The sequence below is a fragment of the Thermobia domestica genome, chromosome 3, assembly GCF_964235325.1.
Source record: "Thermobia domestica chromosome 3, izTheDome1.hap1.1, whole genome shotgun sequence".
NCBI classification, from domain to species: domain Eukaryota; kingdom Metazoa; phylum Arthropoda; class Insecta; order Zygentoma; family Lepismatidae; genus Thermobia; species Thermobia domestica.
The window spans coordinates 74,020,026-74,040,840 of NC_137456.1; the positions used below are offsets into that span (position 1 = coordinate 74,020,026).

The window sequence follows — 20,815 nt, forward strand, 5'->3', positions numbered from 1 at the left end:
CGTGAAAAATTAATAGGAGTTGGCTGTTGAGAGGTTTAATGCATCCAACATTTAGGCAAAGCCTGGCATCCTTAGGCTAACATTTGTTTTGATATTACGTTACATATTGTCATAGATCTCCTGCTCCTAACTCATAGTTTACATGCTTTATTCTTTATCAGGAAAAGACTTAATTCTATATATAATAGAATCATTTTTGGAACGAAGTGTGTGTAGCTCAATTCTTCTTGTATAAATTTCGTTATATACGCAACACATCTCTGCCTTCAATCAATCCTGAAGAAATTTTGCACTGGTGTAATAATCACCGAAAAACGCTTTATCTCATAGAGTTCAGTGGAAACTGGAAAAGGCGCCAATCATATGAAACCAATACCAACAATGAAATTGAATTACAGAAATATCGGGAAAAGTTAGTTACTGTGTTACGTTAAATTCCTGTATATAGTGATATCTTTTAAACTTACGACACATATTATATGTACTGGATTAATTATTAGAGTGAATACATAGTTAGAGAAAGCTGGCTGTACACTTCTCATGAATCACTGGTCATAAAAGCCAGAAATGTAGCGGTAGCATTTATCCATTCTGCTTTGAAACCTCGGTAGTTCAGTTAAGACAAGCTGGTTTTCCACCACTACTATGTTTCTTATACTACTGAAATGTGAATTCAAGCAAATTCTAAGATCTGGTGTGTGTGTATATGTACAGAGTGCAGGAGTAAATCGGGCCATTTTAAAAACACTCTTAAGAGGGAATGATGAAATTTATTTTTGGTGTAACAAGTTGGAATACAAACTAGAGATGATTTACTTATGTGTGAATTTAAGTCATCAAACAGAAAACAATGTTGCACAATAAAGAAAACAGTGTTGCAACAACAACAAAAAATGCATGTATGTATATATATTTCTCGAAGATAGGACACCCCACACAATTTCACAACTTAAACGTCGCTTTCAGGAAGAAGTTGCAAGAATTCCTCTAGATATGCTGCAAAGACTAATGGGTGACATTTGCAAGAGACTTACTGAGTGTATACATCGAAATGGGAGTCGTCAGCAAGATGCCTCTCTATACAGTAACTTTTTTGCTACAATACTGTTTTCTGTTTGGTGACTTAAATTCAAAAATAAGTAAATGCTGTCATGTCTGGTTTATATTCCAACTCGTTACAATGAAATAAATTTTATCATTTCCTCTTCATATCGTTTTTAAAATGGCTTGATTCACTGCCGCAGCCTGTACATTTAGAAACTTGATCACAAATCGTTTGTTCCTGCTTAGCAGAGACGGTGACGGGCCTTCACCAAATGTTTGTTTTCGTTGATTAGTTGATATTTACTGTGCTTGATAACAAGAACTAAGCTGAGACAAATGAAAGAACTAAATTAATGGATTATTCTGTGAAGGTTCTTTCTTCTACAAATTTTGTTTTTGTTTCTTCGTCTTTTTATCCCAGTCACCAAAGCATTCTCGAATCAAGAGGTGAGACCAGAAGTATCCTAGGGGAAGCATACACACACCAAAAAGTTTTTTCCTATTATACAGTGTATGTTTAAGAATTTCCAAGGGATTTATGACGTAATATATCCAGTCTTCCTGAATAGGCCGTATTAAGAGCATTTTCAGTTTAGTCCGCCAGAAAATGTTCAACACATACTGATATATTTTGTCATATACGGTAGTTTTGAATTTCGTCAGCTTGTAATTGATATTTCGTGATAAATTAAAAAAATGAAATAGATGTGAATATAAATGAGCGAATATTGTTTCCTATGTTGTATGTCACAAAAAAATGAAATAGATGTGAATATAAATGAGCGAATATTGTTACCTATGTTGTATGTCACGGATTATTATTTTTCTACTTGACATACCATACAGGTATTATGTACGTAAAAGAGTCAATAGGTAATAATAATCGCTCTTTTTTATATAATTCAGTGCGTTAACATGGACACATTAATGTATAGGTGTGAAAAATTTAGTGTTAACAAAATTTTAGCTGCATTTTAGATTTTTCAGTTAAAAAAAGAAAAAAATGTGTGTAACTTTCCGTAGAATTTTTGTTTTTAAAATAAGACAAATAGAGCTAGAATCCACATAATTCGCGTGTTTCCTCATTATTACAAACTCTCTTCATACACCACACATAAAAACTAATATACATAGAAACTGTTTTTTCTTTAATTGATGCATAATTATTTGAACCTGAAATTAATAAACTGAAAAAAAGTATTTATTTTTGCTGATTCAAGTTCTCATATGAAACGTAGAATTTTCGCTGACAGCTGGTAGCGTTGTCAATGCAAGGTATTTAATGGGATCAGGATATATAATTGATTAAATATTTACATTCATAAATAAAAGACATATCTTAAATCTTTGGTCTTCGGTAGTTGGGTACAACGGTAAAGGTGTCAATGACGTTATTCCAACTTTTTGTCCAAAGTGCCCATGTCTGAATATAATTTTGATCTGCTCGTTTAAATGAAAAAGTCTCGTTTACCTGTTTTTCTGTGTATGAAGATAATTTCTTTATCAACTTCATCGATGCTATGCTTTGTATCTTTCAGGTGTTTTGAAAGGCTCAATGTTGGTATCCTTGTCTTTGTCATGACGATACATGAGACTTCATAGACACCTGCGTACTCAATGAGATTAATGAAGAAACTTTCATAGCTTATCAAGTTTTATCAGTGTTCTTTGGGGGCTATTAATGCTATGTTAAAATTTGTTATTCCTGAAAACTTTTCTAGATTCGTTTGAAACCGAATGAAATAAAAGCATACCTATCCATTTTATGATATAAACATTCTTAATACTGTCCGTTTTTGACCGATATTCCGGACTTTTATAGATAGTTTTGCAATGTGTCAATCCTGTAACCATCTTGACAGGTTATAAAACTTTTCTCACTAATTCGCTTGAGTCCGTATGCGTCTATAAAGTCTCATGCACATGGTCAGACATATAGTATAAGCTTGCCAGAACAACACACACTAGACTGAAAGAATATATTCATTATGCCAAATACAACTGTGCCCCAACATTAAGTGTTGAGAAACACATAAAAGGGACAAAGCATATCATCGATAAAATAAAATTGATCCAAAAAAAAAAATCTTCATTCATACAATAGTTAGACATAGGATACTCTTTCAAATATCTATTAACAGACCGAAACCATATTCACGAAGAAATTAAATATCGACTAAACGCAGGGAATTCTTGTTATTATTTGGTTCAAAATCTCTTGTCGACGCGAATTCTGTCGAGGAATGTGAAGCTTAAAATATATGAAACTAGAATTATGCCTGTTGTTCTGTATGGTTGCAAAACATGGTCGCTCACTCTGAGGGGACTGAAAGAGTTTGAGAACAAGATCCAGAGACGAATATTCAAACCCAAGCGGAACAGGAATGGGTAATGGCGGAACTTCATAACGAGGAACTACATAATTTATACGGTTTATCAAACATTGTTAGGGTCATAAAATCTAAGAGGCTCGGGTGGGCAGATCATGTAGCCAGGGTGGAAATGCAATATTAAAATGGATCTCACAGAAATAGGAATACAAAGTAGAAACTGGATCCAGTTGGCTAAGGATAGAAGTGAGTGGAGAGCTTTTGTGAACGCGGCATTGAACCTCCGGGTTCCATAACCCATAGAGTTAGAGCTAGTTAGTTAGTTTCATTAGAATGAGGGGCTCAAAATTAAATTCGGACATGGGCACTTTGGACAAAAGTTGGAGTAACGTCATTGACATCTTTTTATCGTTGTCACTAAGCATTGAAAAAGATGATCTAAGATAAGTATTCTACGGAGCTTGAAGGTATTTTTATGTATGAATGTGAACATTTAATTTTCCAACATCCTATCCCTAACAAATACCATAGGTACTCATGACAATAGTGACAACTGCCAGCAAAAATTCGACGTTTACTATTATTTACTTAAACATGAATAAAAGTGAGTACCTTTTAAGATTAATGATAAAGGATGCTCATCAAGTATTTACATTGCACTGAAAATATTAGTTTGAAGAAAAAAAAGTTATTAGTTTGAACAGGCAAACCTAAAGAAAGAATTAAGAGTAACATAAACAAAATTCAAATTCACAATAATTCTTGTTCAAAATTTTAGAACAAATTGTTTTAACATTACGAAGACCGGCTGAGTATAATCACGACACTTGCCTGGCGGCAGCTATTTTATTTAATTTTATTAACATGCTTGTTAAATTCTGGAAAAAAGAAGGAAAAATAAATGCCAGAAACAGTAGAAAAAGCGTATTATCCGAAATTGGCGTTACTTCGAGTTTTAAATTCTGTCTGTGTTAACTGTGAATGTCATATTTTGTGCATACATATAATGAGTAGTAGCAACTAGCGCTTTTCAGTGTTACGATAATAAGGATAAATCTTAGTCCTTAATAATGGCTTTTGTGTATTTTTTTTTTAAATACCTATTATGTAGATTGTAATCTTTTAAAAATCATAAGTTTTCAGTTTATTAAAAAATGATGTAAAAATTAGATAATTTGTACACAATTTTGAATTTTGTGGTGAACAGGTTCTCACGAGTTCCTATTTTAAGTGTTTATAGGAAGTTGTTTTTAAGGGAGAAATCAAATCAGTGAAAGCTGTAATGAAGGAAAGTAGTGACGATTTCTTTTGTAAAGGAAATAACAAGGATAACAGCGTTGTTTAATATTAAAACAGAAACATTAAACTTACTGTACTGTGAGTGAAGAATTTTGTGATAATATAGTTCAGGACAATCTTTTACATAATCTTACTAACAAGAAAAAAGTTATCCGAAAGCAGATCCTAAGCTACTTCATTGAAGAAATAATAAAAGAAATAAACTGAGACTACGATTTAATTAGTAAAAGTTTTAGATTTCTTTTAAGGAAGACAGAGTACGAAGTGAAAACACTAACTGGCATATTACTTGTACGTTTCAGATTCCAAAACAACCTTCATTTGTCAAATTTGTGGACGCAAATTGCGAAAGGATATAACTTTTTGGAGGCATCTTATGATTCATGATGCACTTCGACATGTGGGTGCCCATATAAATTGTGAGATTTGTGATGATTCTGTCTTATATTCGAACAATGGGTATACGTTTCGATGCCTTGTGTGTGGAGAGAAATTTCAAACTCGTAAAGAATATGTGAATGACTTAGTGCTTCATTTAGTTGATGAAGTTTACCGATGTTCAGTGTGTAGTGCCTATTTTGTCGATGAGGACGAGTATAAAGTTCATCTAAATGTTCATGAAATGAAAATTAAAAAATATCTTGAAGGACTGAAACAAGTGCAGTGGACATGTAAGGTGTGTGGTATCACTGAGTATGAGCCGAGTAGTGCAAATACTCCGAGAGGGAAGGACTCAGAATGCATTGTTTGCGTTGAGTGTTACACAGATGATATAGAGACTGAATCGTTGATGATGTGTTGTGACGTTGAAAACATACAAGTGACGCTTCCTTTTGGATGTGAGTTATGCGAAGAGCGATTTAGAACCAAAACAAAATTACTTGAGCATATCGAGAACCATATTAATGAAGAATACTACACGTGCACAAGTTGCGATGCGCAATTTATAAAGTTAAATCAACTCAATAAACATTCACTGATCCATAAGAGCAATAGACCGTTCTATTGTGCTATATGTGATAAACAGTTTTCTCATAGGTTATCACTTGATATACATAATCGAATTCATAGTTTCAGGTATAAATGTGATGATTGCCACAAATCATATTCAGAAGCTAAACAGTTGAGGGACCATAGATTTGTAGAACATTCAAAAGAAACGTTTACGTGTATGATATGTAAAGTAAATTTTTCTACACAATTGCAGCTTGACACACATTGTAAGAAACATGTTAAGAATGCTTCAGTCAGGTGCAAAATATGCAATGATAATATTGTGATGGAGGACATAAATAGTCATATAAAAACTCATCATAGAAAATGAACAGTAACTTGATCGGAAACAAATATTATTTTACCACGAATTTTTAACCAGTGCCTTAAAGATGTAAGATTATGTTATTAAAATGACAACATACATTTCGTGGAAAATTGAAAAAAAGTGTTACTTAGGATGGAGGAAATAGCAAAGTCACGTCGTATTTTTTGAAAATATATATTTCTGAGTTTCAAAGGAAGATGGAAATATTAGTGAGTTAAAAAAATAACGAAATCATTTCTAACATGAAATAGTTTTTATAGTTTTTGCAGTCTGTAGTTTATATTTTTATTTTCTTTTGGCTGTTACATCGAAAATATGTTAGATTCTTATGTAGAAAGTTTGAGAAGAGGAAAGTTTTGTTCGATGTGAATTATTGAATTTCCTATGTTACGAATATATATTTGTTTATTACAGGCAAATGTCTCGATGTGTCCCGTACGACCAATATTTTGTACTCTTTTTTCGTTCTCTGCATTGAATTCGGGTAAATTAATAAATAATCACTTTCTCATTGTCTGAGGCAGAAAGCTCGCGTATACCATATTTCGTGCCTTCAATGTAACGATTGGAAAGAAACATGTAATAACAGTACATTTTGCGGTTGAATTTCCAAAATTTTCTGCAAGTCGTTGAGATATTTCGTGTATCAGAAATCACTCCTACTACATTATGTTTCATTACGGTAAAATAAAAATAAAAAATTGAAAAAATCCACGGTTCATAAGAAACATGAGATAATACAAGAGTAATGAAATATTTCAAAAATGTATTATGCTTGCAATACTCAGGCAGTGACTAGTCATCATACCAAAAATCATCTCAACTCACAAAATACACAGTAACGTTGAAAATCATATTTAATTCAGATTTTCCATTTCCAAGCACATTGCATTGGAAAGTATTGTATGAATAAATTAGGCATGAAATAATGCGAATTTCAGTATACAATATGGAATGCAAAACAAAATACACGTGTAATTAAATGTTGAATGTACATTTCACAAATTGTGTATATATTTTATTTTGGTCTTTTCTGTATAATACTGCCAAAGTATCAGCGCATTAATTTCGAATAATGATATAAAAACAGTAGGTTACGATTATTAGGACATTTTAATTCAAACTTCAGTTTTTCTCGCCTTTGAAGATAGAGTTTTCAGTACAAAGTACCAAGTTTTTATGTTCTTTTTCACTAATGTGTGCAGTTTATTTGTGGTATTTGGCTTGTTCTTCAGTATTTACACGTTCTGACATCCTTCGCTGTTAGGTTTACTATAACACCAGGATTTTTTTTTTTTTAAGTTGTATATAGGTTTATATTGTTTTGTTGATAGTACTCTTATAATTGTCTGTTGGGTTTGATGCAGTTTTATTAAGTATTCGAAAGAGAAGCCTTGTATATATATATTTTGTTCTGTTTAAAGTGATAGAAGTTCTACAATATGGTATAGAAAATCTGTAGTTATTTTTTAAAAATTATCAAATATATGTTTATTATTTATAAATCATTACCTTGTATATTAGTAAAGCAAACCTGTAAAGATGCTTTTTTTTTTTAATTTAATGTACAGAAAATTACTTCCGTTTCTTTAGCTTTTATTACTATAGTAAGACCTTCCATCATCTTGAATAAAGCTTTTATTTTATGAAATCCACTCTGTCATGTTGGATTATTTATCTGTGCTGGAGATTATATGTGACTATTATTTGTTTATTTATTTATTTTCTTAAAAAATTTTTAACACAATGATATATTTCATTTGATAATATCTTCATTTTGCTGGTATAATGTATTGGAAATGAGTGTAAATATATGCAGTAGAGAGCGTCAATATTAAGTAGAGAATAGGGAATCAGTTTGAATGCTTAGGTATAGTGATAATAAATCTATGATTACTGCCGAAATGACGGAGAATATTTGTCGCTAGACGCAAAATTTTTGAGTCGTTAGTGTTATCGAGAAAATTACAGATAAAAATCTATAAATGTACACATTTTTTTGCTTCTCGTACGAATCATCGTAGCTAAAGGCTTTCGAAAAACCATGTCTTAGAACAGGGGTCGCCTTGGCAACTAGAAATACTAGTCTGGCGGCTAGGGTTTCTTTGGCATTACTGTTATTAATTTTTACCTTTGAGTAGTTCTAATTTTTAATTCTTGGATGGATTAAGAATAAATGACAATAAATTCGTTATAAAATTCAAAGTTTCGAATTTAACTTGAAACTCAAATATATATTTAATTCTTATAGATATTAATGAAAGAGGAAACAACCTATTTTTTAACACACCATATAATCTATAGATATGAATTCAATAACGTACAAAAAGTGAAAATGTAACCGACTGGACCGCGACTCGAATCCGGGACTTCCAGCATACCGTGCCGATGCGTTAACCACCACCCAATCCGCTTCCCAGAACAGCCACGAGAGTGAGTCACTCGGACCACGTGTGTTGTATCACAGACTCCTGTTTGGACAATCCCTGTGTCCATGTATTCTCACTATATGGACACAGGAATTGTCCAAGCACAGCAAGGGTCTGTGGTACAACCCACGTAGTCCGAGTGGAGAGCACCGACATGGAGACAGAAATTGTCCAAACACAGTAGGGGTCTGTGGTACAACTCACGTGGTCCGAGTGCAGAGCACCGACTTCGAGAGTGACAGAGTGAGTGACTGTTCTGGGAAGCGGACTGGGTGGCGTGTAATGGTTAACGCATCGGCACGGTATGCCGGAGGTCCCGGTTTCGAGCGCCGGTCCAGTCGGTCACTTTTTCACTCTTTGTACGTTATATGTAATTCCGTTGAATTACGAGTACTGCCTACGATATCGCCTTAGTCCATGCAGTGAGTGAGTGTTTTTGCTTTAGAGTTAGAAAAATGTTGTCACTTTCAGTGTAACTATGAATCGTGCGCATCACATATTCAAACAGAAAATGAAGCAATCTCAGCTGACGAATTATTTTGGCATGCCGGTAGAGAAGAAAGACTTGAGCCGAAACCATGTGAAGCGATGGTGAAATTTCAGAATTGGACAGTGTTACTCTTGCAATTGTATTTTATCTTTACTAGTAACTATACTTTCAGGACAAAACATGTTGCCCTATGTATCAAATTATTACAGTGGTACGTAGTTTTCAGAACCGGCGCGTAGATTAGAAGCAAATTTTTAGAGCCCTTCTTTGGGAAGGAAAAAAAAAAAGCGCAGAAAGAGATGAATAAACGGGTGAAGGGAGAAAAGTAAGCAATAAAATCCTCCCAGTTGGTACATAGAGACAATGATTTGTAGAATGCAACCAGGACCAGGGGACTATGGTGAGCTGTCTTGACCCCGATTCTAAAATAACAAGAAGTCGAGAAACGTGTGAAAGAGACCTTAGGGTAGATAGAGAATGTGATAGAATAATATAGAATTGCATCGTTCAGAGGTGGGTAACACTAATTCTAACACGAGCTTACTCTTTGTGATATGGTTACTGTACGTGTTTTCGGCGCCTTAGATCTAGGTTCGATTGCTGGCGGCTCATGTAGTTCTGAACCTATGTTAAGATGTAGATCTACATCTCATATAGCCTTAATGCCGAAAAGGACTGCAACCCCAAACCGACAATTCTAAGGTATTGATTTGGTACAGGATACAACCCACTGATGGGCTTTTAGTTGTGTGGGATAAATCATCCTGTTTTTTAAGGTATACGTTTCGTTATTAGGAGAAAGGAGGAAAGGATAACATGTGAACAATATAATTCTGGCATGATAATGTTTCGTGTTAATGTAAGTTTCTGTATTTGGGAAGTTACCAGTGCTAAAACCCGAAAACAATGTGGTAAATGTATAAAAAATATGCGGTCAAAAATAAGAACATATCCTTCAGTTTGGTGGAAAGGGATTTTATGAACATGACAAATGAAGCAAATTAAGTAATGAACCAACCGTTAATAGTAAATAACATTAGTGGCTTCTCGTGTGTACTGTTTGCAATCTAAGAGCAAAGCGAATATTTCCGAATTGTTGAAGTTTGAGTTTGTAAATAACACTTTTTATTGTGGAATCGATGTAATCATCGGGTATTGGTAAAGAGGACGGTACTTGTTTACTCCTCAGTTTCACCCACATGTTCCCAGTTTTTAATGGTGTCAGAAACTTACATATATGTTTTGCAGAGAAATGTAAAATTATTCTTCATTTTACAGTAAATTTTGAAATGCTTTATAGCAAATATAAATTGGTTTACTACTGGAATCGAATTGACGTTTATTGTGAATCAATGAGCGCGTAATACGCTATTGGCAGACATCCAGTGAGAAACAGGCTTTGGCGGGTGTTCGTTGCGAAATGATGATAAGATTTTTTTGTCTCATTAAGAACATGTTTTAGTCACTCGTAATAACAGAAGAAAAGCGAAACACAAATCTGATCATAATGTATGTTGTAGATCATATGAAAGGGCTGTGACACATCCATAAGGTGTCTGAGCCACAACAACCGATTTTGATTAAACTTGGTAGACTAATAGGACACCTTGCAAAACTAATCTAACTAGCAGGAATTTGTCGAAAAAGCTGTAGTTTCTGAGATATAGTCGATTCATTAAAGATGACATTTGTCGTGATATCTCGAGAACGGATCCACCGAGATCAAGCAAACTTTGTAAGCCATAGTAGATACATGATAGCTTTAAAACGAATTGTCTGCACCTGCGCAGAATGCGCAAATAATTGTGCGCATGCGCATATCTCGAAAACGTGAAGACTGCGATATATTTTTCTCTTGCTTAGTTTGAACTACATGACGAGTATAACATAATGCAAGAAAAAAAACTAGACTCAAAGGTGAGCGTTTTCAAGCAATTGAGGTGAGAAGATGTTAGGGTGGTCTGCCCCCGGATACCCACCTCTAGTTACGCACTCTGTCTGGCTTCTCAGTAATACATTTCCATTACACCTGTGCAGAAGTCATATAGTTAACGTTAATAGTCGCCATATTCGGATCGTAGTTATATCAAGTACTGTAAGTCATCAATGTTGCACAACAGTAACACAGTATTAAGAGAGCGTAAGGATAAACTATCAGGCCTATTGTCGCGGTCTATGGGAACACGTCAGTGTGATGCAGGCATCTATGCTTCAAAGAAACTTGCAAAATCATAGACCTTAGGGTTACCTATATATAGTTAGTGTGACCATGAGACGAAACCTTTGGAGTTGTCTCATCTCGTCGCGTGAAACAGCCTGGTCACAAAAAGTATAACCTGGTTCCAATTAGGAATGGGCAAGACCGGTTTTAATTAAAAAAAAAAAACTGTTTCTAGAAAACCGAAATCCGAAAAACCGACATTTCGGTTTTCTCCAAAAACCGGTCCGGTTTTCACCAAAACAGTTTCGGTTTTCTCCAAAAACCGGTTCGGATTCTCACCAAAACTGATTTCTGTAAAAACTTTTGGAAAACTGTGGAAACGGAATCGATTTCCGGAGAACAACGGATTGTATTCTGATCAGAAATAGAACCAATTTAAAAAAAAAAAAAAAAAAAGGACCGGGTTTGAAGAAAACCGAAACCGGATCCGTTGAAAAACCGAACCTGTTTTGTAGAAAACGAGAAACTATGAGGCCTATAGTCGCGATCTATTGAAACTAGTGGTAGGCACAAAAACAGGTTTTTCGGTTTTTAGGAAAACCGAAACCGGGTTTTAAAAAGTTTCAAAAAACCGAAAACCGGAAAACCTGTTTTTGTGCCTACCACTAGTTTCAGTAGATCGCGACTATAGGCCTCGTAGTTTATCCTTAAGCTCTCTTAATACTGTTACTGTTGTGCAATATTGATGACTTACAGTACTTGATATCACTACGACCCGAATATGGCGACTATTAACGTTAACTATATGACTTCTACACAGATGTAATGGTAATGCATGACTGAGAAGCCAGACAGAGTGCGTAACTAGAGGCGGGTGTCCGGGGGCGGACCACCCCAACATCTCAGTTCAATTGCTTGAAAACGCTCACCTTTGAGTCTAGTTTTTTTCTTCTTGCATTATGTTATTGCGGTTATACTATGAGTTATCTATGATCTACATAGAACGGGACGTAAGCAAGAGTTGTCATAGCAATAACCAAAACTTTCTTAATAATCTAGATATCGATAAGTTTGTACACCAATAAATTCGTCATTAATCATTTCGGTTGAAATAAAAGAATAGAATCTGTGGGGAATGTTTTTAATGTGTGTAGTTTTGATGAGTAGCGTCTACTTGAAACTTCCCAAGCACTGACTCATGACTAGGCATTGAGAAATATGAAACAGGTACATACCTTTTCTTATTGATGTAGTCTAGATAAACAGTATGATCCACACTAGTAACTAGGTGTTCCTCCTGATAAGTCTTCGAAGCTACTACCCCTGACTTTGGAAAGCCCAGTAGTGTTGTTACTCGACTCGAGACGAAGTTATGGAACTTCCTGTACTCGTGGTGGAATACGTAAAGACGTGAACCTCTGAAATTCACTTCTGTCATCATATTTGTCAATGCATGGATCTTACATGTTGAATTGTGAAAGCTAGCTGACTTCAGTGCTTGGCAACGATTTCAAAGACGGAATTACATAGCAGTTTTACAGATAAAAAATTCATTAATTAATCACAATTTGATTTTGAAATATCAATCATTTCCTTTCGCTGTTCGTTGAATGTCTTTTGAAGAATATTGAACTAAAAGTACAATCACGGACAAAGTTTAACGATGATATCGATGAGCGTCCGTGACATTATACTCGTCATGTAGTTCAAACTAACCAAGAGAAAAATATATCGCAGTCTTCACGTTTTCGAGATATGCGCATGCGCACAATTATTTGCGCATTCTACGCAGGTGCAGACAACTCGTTTTAATTTCGTTTTAAAGCTATCATGTATCTACTATGGCTTACAAAGTTTGCTTGATCTTAGTGGATCCGTTCTCGAGATATCACGACAAATGTCATCTTTAATGAATCGACTGTATCTCAGAAACTACAGCTTTTTCGACAAATTCCTGCTAATTACATTAGGTTTGCAAGGTGTCCTATTAGTCTATCAAGTTGATCAAAATCGGTTGTTGTGGCCCAGACACCTTATGGATGTATCACAGGCCCTTTGTCCGAATTTAAAGGAGATTACAATTATATCCAAAGAATAGTTTATTACAAAATATGTTACTGCGTGGAAGATTCTGCACAAACGCTTGGGATTTTTATACTTCTTATTGCAATTACTGCAGGTCCTGAAACAGGTCAATAAATAGAAGCTACTTTCTTCCTTTCTGTAAATTCTAATGGAAGCCATGGTTCCATGAGATTGTTAGTGTTTAGTGATGAAGCTAATTTTAAGTTGTGTAAAGAGACGTAATTTTATAACCTGACAAACAAAATGTCATCATGCGTACGAGAGGCATGTAATGACTTTCCCCAAGATTGAACATGTTTTATGGCCATGAGAAAGTGTACTGCTTTTTTATTTTTCTCAGTAGGGAAACTATTGATTTGGGTGTGTTAGAGACATGGTCTCCACAGCAGCTGCAGCAGGACATCCTAGGTTTCATCTTTCAACAAAATGGAGGCACCATTATAAGAATCTTGTAATTCGCATCTCTTTTTCCCTCTAACTTCTTTTCTTCCTTTCTAGGTCAAATATCAAAACACACTGGAACACGTGTGTAATTATTTTAATTGAGAAGTTCATATACTAAATTTTATGTCTCTGACGTTCAGAGATTCCGATATATAGCCATATTAAGATAATAATTGCCACCCCTCTTTCGTCTTCCCCTTCCGCGTCGAATTTCCAAAAATCTTTCCTTAGTGGGGCCTTACATCACAAATCCTATGCCCTGACCAAATATTAAGTTTCTATCTTAAGCTGTTTGGCCTGGGCATTAATCAACCAACCAGTCAGTCAGTTATTCAGAACTACTTTTATACATCTATATATAACACGCAAATAACAGCAAGCCACATATATACAGATGGTGATCAGAAAAATGGAAACACCTGTAGTTGGCAACACGTCAGATGTATGGGTTGGCAGTGGTGTCGTAGCACCCGCAGCGCCGGACCGCTGGTGGTGGTGTGTTAGGTCGGTCTCCATACTACGTCAGGCGCAGTGGAACAGCAGTGTCCAGTGGCTGCAGCAGACGGAGGTAGTGTAAAATGGGAGACCTCTCAGAGTTTCAAAGAGGGCAAATTGTAAGTGCGCGGTTATGTGGAGTGAGTGTGACGGCAGTGGCTACTGTGTTAGGTGTGTCGCGTGGGACAGTGTCGAAGGTGATGACGGCCTACACAGCACACGGGAAAACCACATAGGGGAAGCGGAACAGTGGGCGGAAGAAAATCATGAGTGACAGGTCACGCCGGGTATTAAAGCGCATTGTCACGCAGAACCGTCGTGTCACTGCGGAGCAAGTGACGGAGGAACTCAATCAGTACCTCCCCCACCCTGTTTCGACAATCACAGTCCGCCGCGAATTACATGACATGAACTTACGGGGTCGTGTTGCACGGGCCAAACCGCTCATCAGGGACCATAACGCTTTCGCACGCCGCAAATGGTACCGCGACCATGCAACGTGACCGTTGAGGACTGGAAACGTGTGATATGGTCGGATGAGTCATCCTTCACCCTATTCCTAACCATGGGCCGTGTTTATGTGTGGAGAACGCCCAAAGAAGCTTATGATCTGCAGTGTCTCCGCCCAACTGTGAAACATGGCGGCGGCTCGGTGATGCTGTGAGCCGCCATATCATGGTTTTCATTGGGTCCTGTCGTGACACTTAGCGGACGAATCACTGCCAACGATTCTGTCGCAATTTTAGGAGACCACTTGCATCCTATGGTCCGGATGTTGTTCCCGAACAATGACGCCATCTTCCAGGATGATAATGCACCCATTCACACAGCTGGCGTTGTTGCAGCGTGGTTTGAGGAGCATCGGGATGAAGTTCAACACCTCCCCTGGCCCGCCCAATCCCCAGATCTCAACATAATTGAACATCTGTGGTCCGTCTTGGAAACACGACTCCGGCGACGATTTCCACCTCCATCCTCTCTCACAGAACTGGCCGATGCCCTGCACGAAGAATGGTGTAAAATTCCACTTGCTACCATTCACGACCTGCCGTAGAGGTCTTACTACCGTAAAGTTCTGCTAGTAAGACTTTAAAGTTTCTATATAAAGTATATCGTAAACTCCATAGATTGCAGAGCAATGCCAAATTATTTAATACTCTGCACTTAGCAAGTATGTGCTTGGGATCCCACCCATAGAGTAGGCATTTAACCCTTTATTGGGCAGTGTTGCTTTCAAGCAACATCGCATTCTTTTGCGTTATCCGCACGAATTATAACTTCAGTGATCTTTTAATTGGTGTTATTGCTTTCATACAATATTCATATACATGATTTGCGGGTCGCTTCTTTAGATACTTCTAATTTTCGTCAACAGCGGACAGTCAAATTTTGTATTGTAGAAGCTTCGTCTCCTACATTCCGCGATAGTTCTTTTTTTATTTTTTTTTTTATTTTTGGTTTCTTGCTCTGTAGGAAAATATTTCAACGAAACTGTTGTTAATTACTGAGAGTATCCTCATGATACAGGGTGTCCAATATACAATGCAACTCGGAGTTTGGGATAGTAGAACTTTTGAACCTGAAGTGATACACAAATAATGATTATACAAAAATGAAGCCTTGTTCATGCATATATTTTTAAATTAGGAAGCAACGATTGAAGTACACTAGGAACCACACAGCGTTGCCAGATGTAACCGAAAGTGTAAATCAACTTTTTTGCAAAACATGTAAATTGACTCATAACTCATACGTATGGATGTTCTGTCGTTAATTTTCAGTTTGTTTAGTTGGAGTGGCGTGGAAACTATGGAGCAGAAAAAAGAATTTTTCATTTCCACCGATAACTAATCGGATGAGGCCTCTGTAAGGGGGAACTAGGGAAATCGTAGTTTCCATAAATTAACATTTTGAATTGGCAACCCTGCTGATGTTTCAGTGCATCAAAAGGTGTGTTAAGGATCTGTCTACATTATGCAATTCCTGAAAGCAATCGAAAACAAACTTTGAAATTATTATGATGAAACTTTTACTTACATGCATCCGGCAACAGTGCTACTATCAGAAATAAGTTACCAGCTCTACAGCGGATGGTGGGAGTGTTCCCTGTTTTGATTCAAACACTGGTTCACACGTTTCATCAGGTTGGCAGCAACTTTACGAAGATTAGAAGTGTTAATGTTCTCAGTGACGCTGCGAATGTTCGTTTCCAGGTCTTGAATAGTTCGAGAATTGTTCTTGTATACCTCTTGCTTTAAATAGCCCCATAGAAATGAATAGCAGTATTGCCGGGTGCATGTAAGTAAAAATTTTATCATGATAATTTCAAAGTGTTTTTCATTGTTTTTAGGAATTGGATAATGTAGACAGATCCTTAACACACCTTTTGATGCACTGAAACATCAGCAGGGTTGCCAATTCAGAGTGTTAATTTATGGAAACTACGATTTCCTTAGTTCCCCCTTACAGAGGCCTCATCCGATTAGTTATCGGTGGATTTTTTTTCTCCATAGTTTCCAAACTACTCCAACTAAATAAACTGAAAATTAACGACAGAATATCCATACGTATGAGTTATGAGTCAATTTACATGTTTTACAAAAAAAAAAAAAAAAAAAAAGATTTACACCTTCGGTTACATCTAGCAACATTGTGGTTCCTAGTGCACTTCAATCGTTGCTTCCTAGTTTAAAAATATATGCATGAACAAGGCTTCATTTTGGTATAACCATTATTTGTGTATCACTTCAGGTTCAAAAGTTCTACTATCCCAAACTCCGGGTTGTATTGTATATTGGACACCCTGTATTTTACCATAATAGTGCAATGCTGCTCAGTAGCTATACATAAGACCTATTTTATGGCAATGTTGCTTTGAAATAAACACCCTGTATTTTGTAACCAAAGTACAAAAATACTTTAAAAATTATGAAATTATGATCAGGAAGTCATGGTTCAATTATAAAAGCAAACTAAATATTTTAATGGTAATGCTATCAATGCTTGCCCATGAAAGGGTTAAATGGCGAGCGTGTAGTCAGGCTTTGGCTGCAGGGTTAATATCAAACCAGACAGCAGCGTACGTTTTCACAATGTAAGTGGCTAGTATCTTCAATTTGTAACGTTAATTCTTCCGTTACATTTCCTGGTTCCAAATATATTGAATATTTATAAAGCACACGAGATTACAATAAATCACACAACACAGTTAATGCACTTTGGGTGTGTATGTATATATATATATATATATATATTTCAACATATACCGTATTTGTCACATTAAAATAATATACATTCAATTCTAACAATCTGGTTCTTCGTTCTATCTTTTTCTAGTTACCTTAACAAGATAAACAAGTTGTCATAGCAACGAAATATATATATCGATATAATACAAAATATTTTAAATTAATTCTTTATATATTTTCTTCTTCTTAACCGCTTGTGCTGTTTTAAATAGCATTTTTGCCCGTAAATAGAAACAATACTTAGAAGTACATACAAAATATACATTATCGTTGTAAACTCAGTCATAGGGCTTATTTGAGAAATAAACAGTCGTAAGTCTCGGTGCATGTGTGAACCATTGAGAATGACTAGACCCATCACTCCAGTAAGAGAAACACGTTTTTCTGTCATCTTGAGAACATGTTGTTGGTGATGATAATGGCTGAGAAGCAACACATACAAAAGTTACGTTACTGGAGAATATTGAAAGCTAAGAGTAAACAGATGAAGAGAAAATATGACTTTCATACGCGGTATGCTTTCCTTAATACATTTTGATGCCAAGGACTACATTGGTTTGTTGATTGAACGAAATGCAAGCTATCATTTCCTCTAATGGTGGAAAGGTTGACAACAGCAAATATTTTCTGGGTTCTTACAAATCTGGAAAGCAGGGAAAAGTTAGGGAAAATGAAACGAAGGGCAAATGTCAGGGAAAATGGTGCTTAACCTGGAAATCAAGGAAAATTGGTGATTTTTCTCAGGAAATAAAACTATTGTCCGTCTTACCTATTTGTTAAGCCAATAATTCAGTCATTATTTGTTGAAAGAGGCACTACAAATAAATTATTTTCGTTGAGTTTCAAGAGTTATAGTATGTAAACTTGTTAAGTAAAGTAGTTACTACTTCATGTATCGTTGTGCACAACATTATTTCTAATATTAAGAATGTAATTTATGAAGATATTTTGATTTGTTACACTTCACGTTATAAATGGTGGCATTTGTTTATGTTGGGAACACAATAGTGTAGAAGTATTGTTAAGTAAATTAGGGTAATTTGCTACTACTGTATGCTTTTTCACATCATAATAGACTGTAAACATTTTTTTAGAATATGTGATAAAATTTAAATGCCGATGCCCAATGAAGAAAACAGGACAAAACATGCTCCAGTGTGCCGTGTCCACCGTTGTTAACATTTTCTTTCAGGAAGCATTTTGGGAACTTTTTTTTTGTACATAACTTGGAACTTCGATCGAAGATTTAATATATTATATCGTGCAATTGAGGTGGTGATTTGTAATAGTTTTAAGTAACATATGATTTTTTGTTTGTTTTTCAACTTCAAAGATAGTTAAAATTCGTATAAAAACTATGGCTTTCGTTTACAGACTGTTTCCAGACAGTAACAATTTTCACATGGAACCTGTTAAATGTAGCTACACTATATGTAATGGTATTGCCCCATTTATGAAAAAAAAAAAAAAAAGCTTGGAAAAATGTGAATATTTTGTTGTTGCGTTTGACGAGTCGTTTAACAAAATTGCTGGGAAAGGTCAAATGACCTGCATGTGCGATTTTGGGATCAAATTGAATATAGTGTTACAACAAAGTACTTGACCTCTTATTTATATATATATATATATATATATATATATATATATATATAGGGTGTCCGGTGAGGGAATGCAAAGATTTTGGGAAGTCATTCTAAGCCAAAATGCCTATATGAACATAGGGTCTAATCCCCTTCGTTCCGGAGATAGGGATGAAAGTAAGTTTTTGCCGCTTGCACTTCTCAAGTTCCGTGTGAAAGCTTATAGAACACCCTGTGGTTGGTTTTACTTTAAGTATTATACCTCGTTTTTTGAAGCTACTGAAACAGGCTTTCAGACGGTATACAGTTTGTCCACGTACTTATTTTCTTCGAAATTAACAGAAGCAATTTGTTAGTATTTCTTTAAGAATTCGTAAGTTACAGCTGCTCACTGGTAAGAAGGGTGGCCAATTTCTTCGTTTTCTCTCTCTCTTTTTGCTTTTTTTTTTATTTATAAGAAGTTTAACGTTAATGTGTAATTTTGTTTGAAGATGTCGTATAAATTTCTTCACTAGCTCAAGTAGCAATCATTTGATTAGTTGATGCTGCTTTGCTTGTCTATTTTTATTAGCCTTTAGTATGGGTCTTTGTCTATTGTATAGTGTTGCAGACGGAAAGTAGCTGATCTTTCGCAGCACACAGGTTGAGAACCACTGGCCTAAACCTTTATTTTGCTCTTACAGGCATTCATCATCAGTACACCGTTATCTTATTAAATATTGTGGGTTAGGGAAAATGGCTGATCTTGCACCTGGAAATCAGGGAAAATGATAAAAATAATTTTGTAAGAAACCTGTATTTTATCATTTATGCAAAATAGAATTGCTCGTGTTTGAATGTATAAACTCCCCCTGTCACACGCGAACATTCCAAACATCTGTGCGGGAGAACTGGATTGCAGGTTCGATCCGAGACGGGAGCTCATATGATTCGAATCCCACGTTAAGCTGTAGGTTCATATCTGATATTGCCTCTCTGCTGAAAAGGATGCTAAACCCCAATCCACCACTACCATCAAACACTGCAAAGATGTGTTAAACTTGTGACAGAATCCGCCGAAAAATGGTGCGGGCAAGATAACAAAAATCACTATACTAAAGTAACATTGCAATCTTTGATACCTAAATTAGACCGGAAATCCGATTTCAAGATAACGCCTTTGATTGATAATACTCTGAATTTAACATGCTTTGAATGGTTGGGCAGGACGTAAGGAAAGATCAAATTGCAGCGATCTCCACGTGGTAAAATCTGGTTCATATAGCAAACCAAATTTTCAGACCTGCATCCTAATGTTTTCATCTCAAATTTGAATAGGTCAAATGAATAAAACAAATACCTTATGTATATAGTGCGGCAATTTGAAATCGAGACGAGCTGAAAAAAAATTGAACATAGAAAGTTTCTTATCTTGAAACATTCAAAGTACGACCCTCCTACATTCATACATCGTTGAGCCCTACCCGTCAGTGCATAAAAGGATTACTGAAAGTCCTTTTGTGGAATGCTGTTGAAACCTCTTGTTGTAGCTTCTTGATAGCCGTTATGTCATCAAAGTACAAACCTTTGTGTGCAGACTCGAGTTTAGGAAATGGAAAATAATCGCAAGGGGTCAGATCTGGTGAATAGGTAGGATGAGACTACCCACAGATTCCTTTTTGCACAATCATTTCCTTGTGACTTGAGGCATTGTCATGGAGCAGACACCACTGATTATCACTCCGATATTTGGATCTCACACGTATGATTACGGTGCAGTAACCCCTTCAATACCTTAAGGTAAAATGAGACATTAACTGTCTGTCTTGCAGATACAAATACCTTATGGACAATACCCTTACTATCGTAAAAAACAATGAGCCAAATTTTTATTTTGGTTTCTGACTAGC

The 20,815-nt window shown here is 35.8% G+C and overlaps 1 protein-coding gene across 4 annotated transcripts in view; it reads left to right on the forward strand.

The window, feature by feature from the left end:
* Window positions 1-20,815, forward strand: part of LOC145680513 (uncharacterized) — a 55,051-nt gene that overhangs the window by 26,733 nt on the left and 7,503 nt on the right. The window contains exon 5 of one of the 4 annotated variants that reach the window (XM_081751114.1): window positions 4,976-8,199. The exons of the other annotated variants lie outside the window; for them this stretch is intronic. Within the exon in view, the coding sequence (XP_081607240.1) occupies window positions 4,976-5,997 (1,022 nt within the window). The 3' untranslated portion in view covers window positions 5,998-8,199. Of the gene's footprint in view, window positions 1-4,975; window positions 8,200-20,815 lie in introns of those variants that run through there. 4 annotated transcript variants of the gene reach the window in all.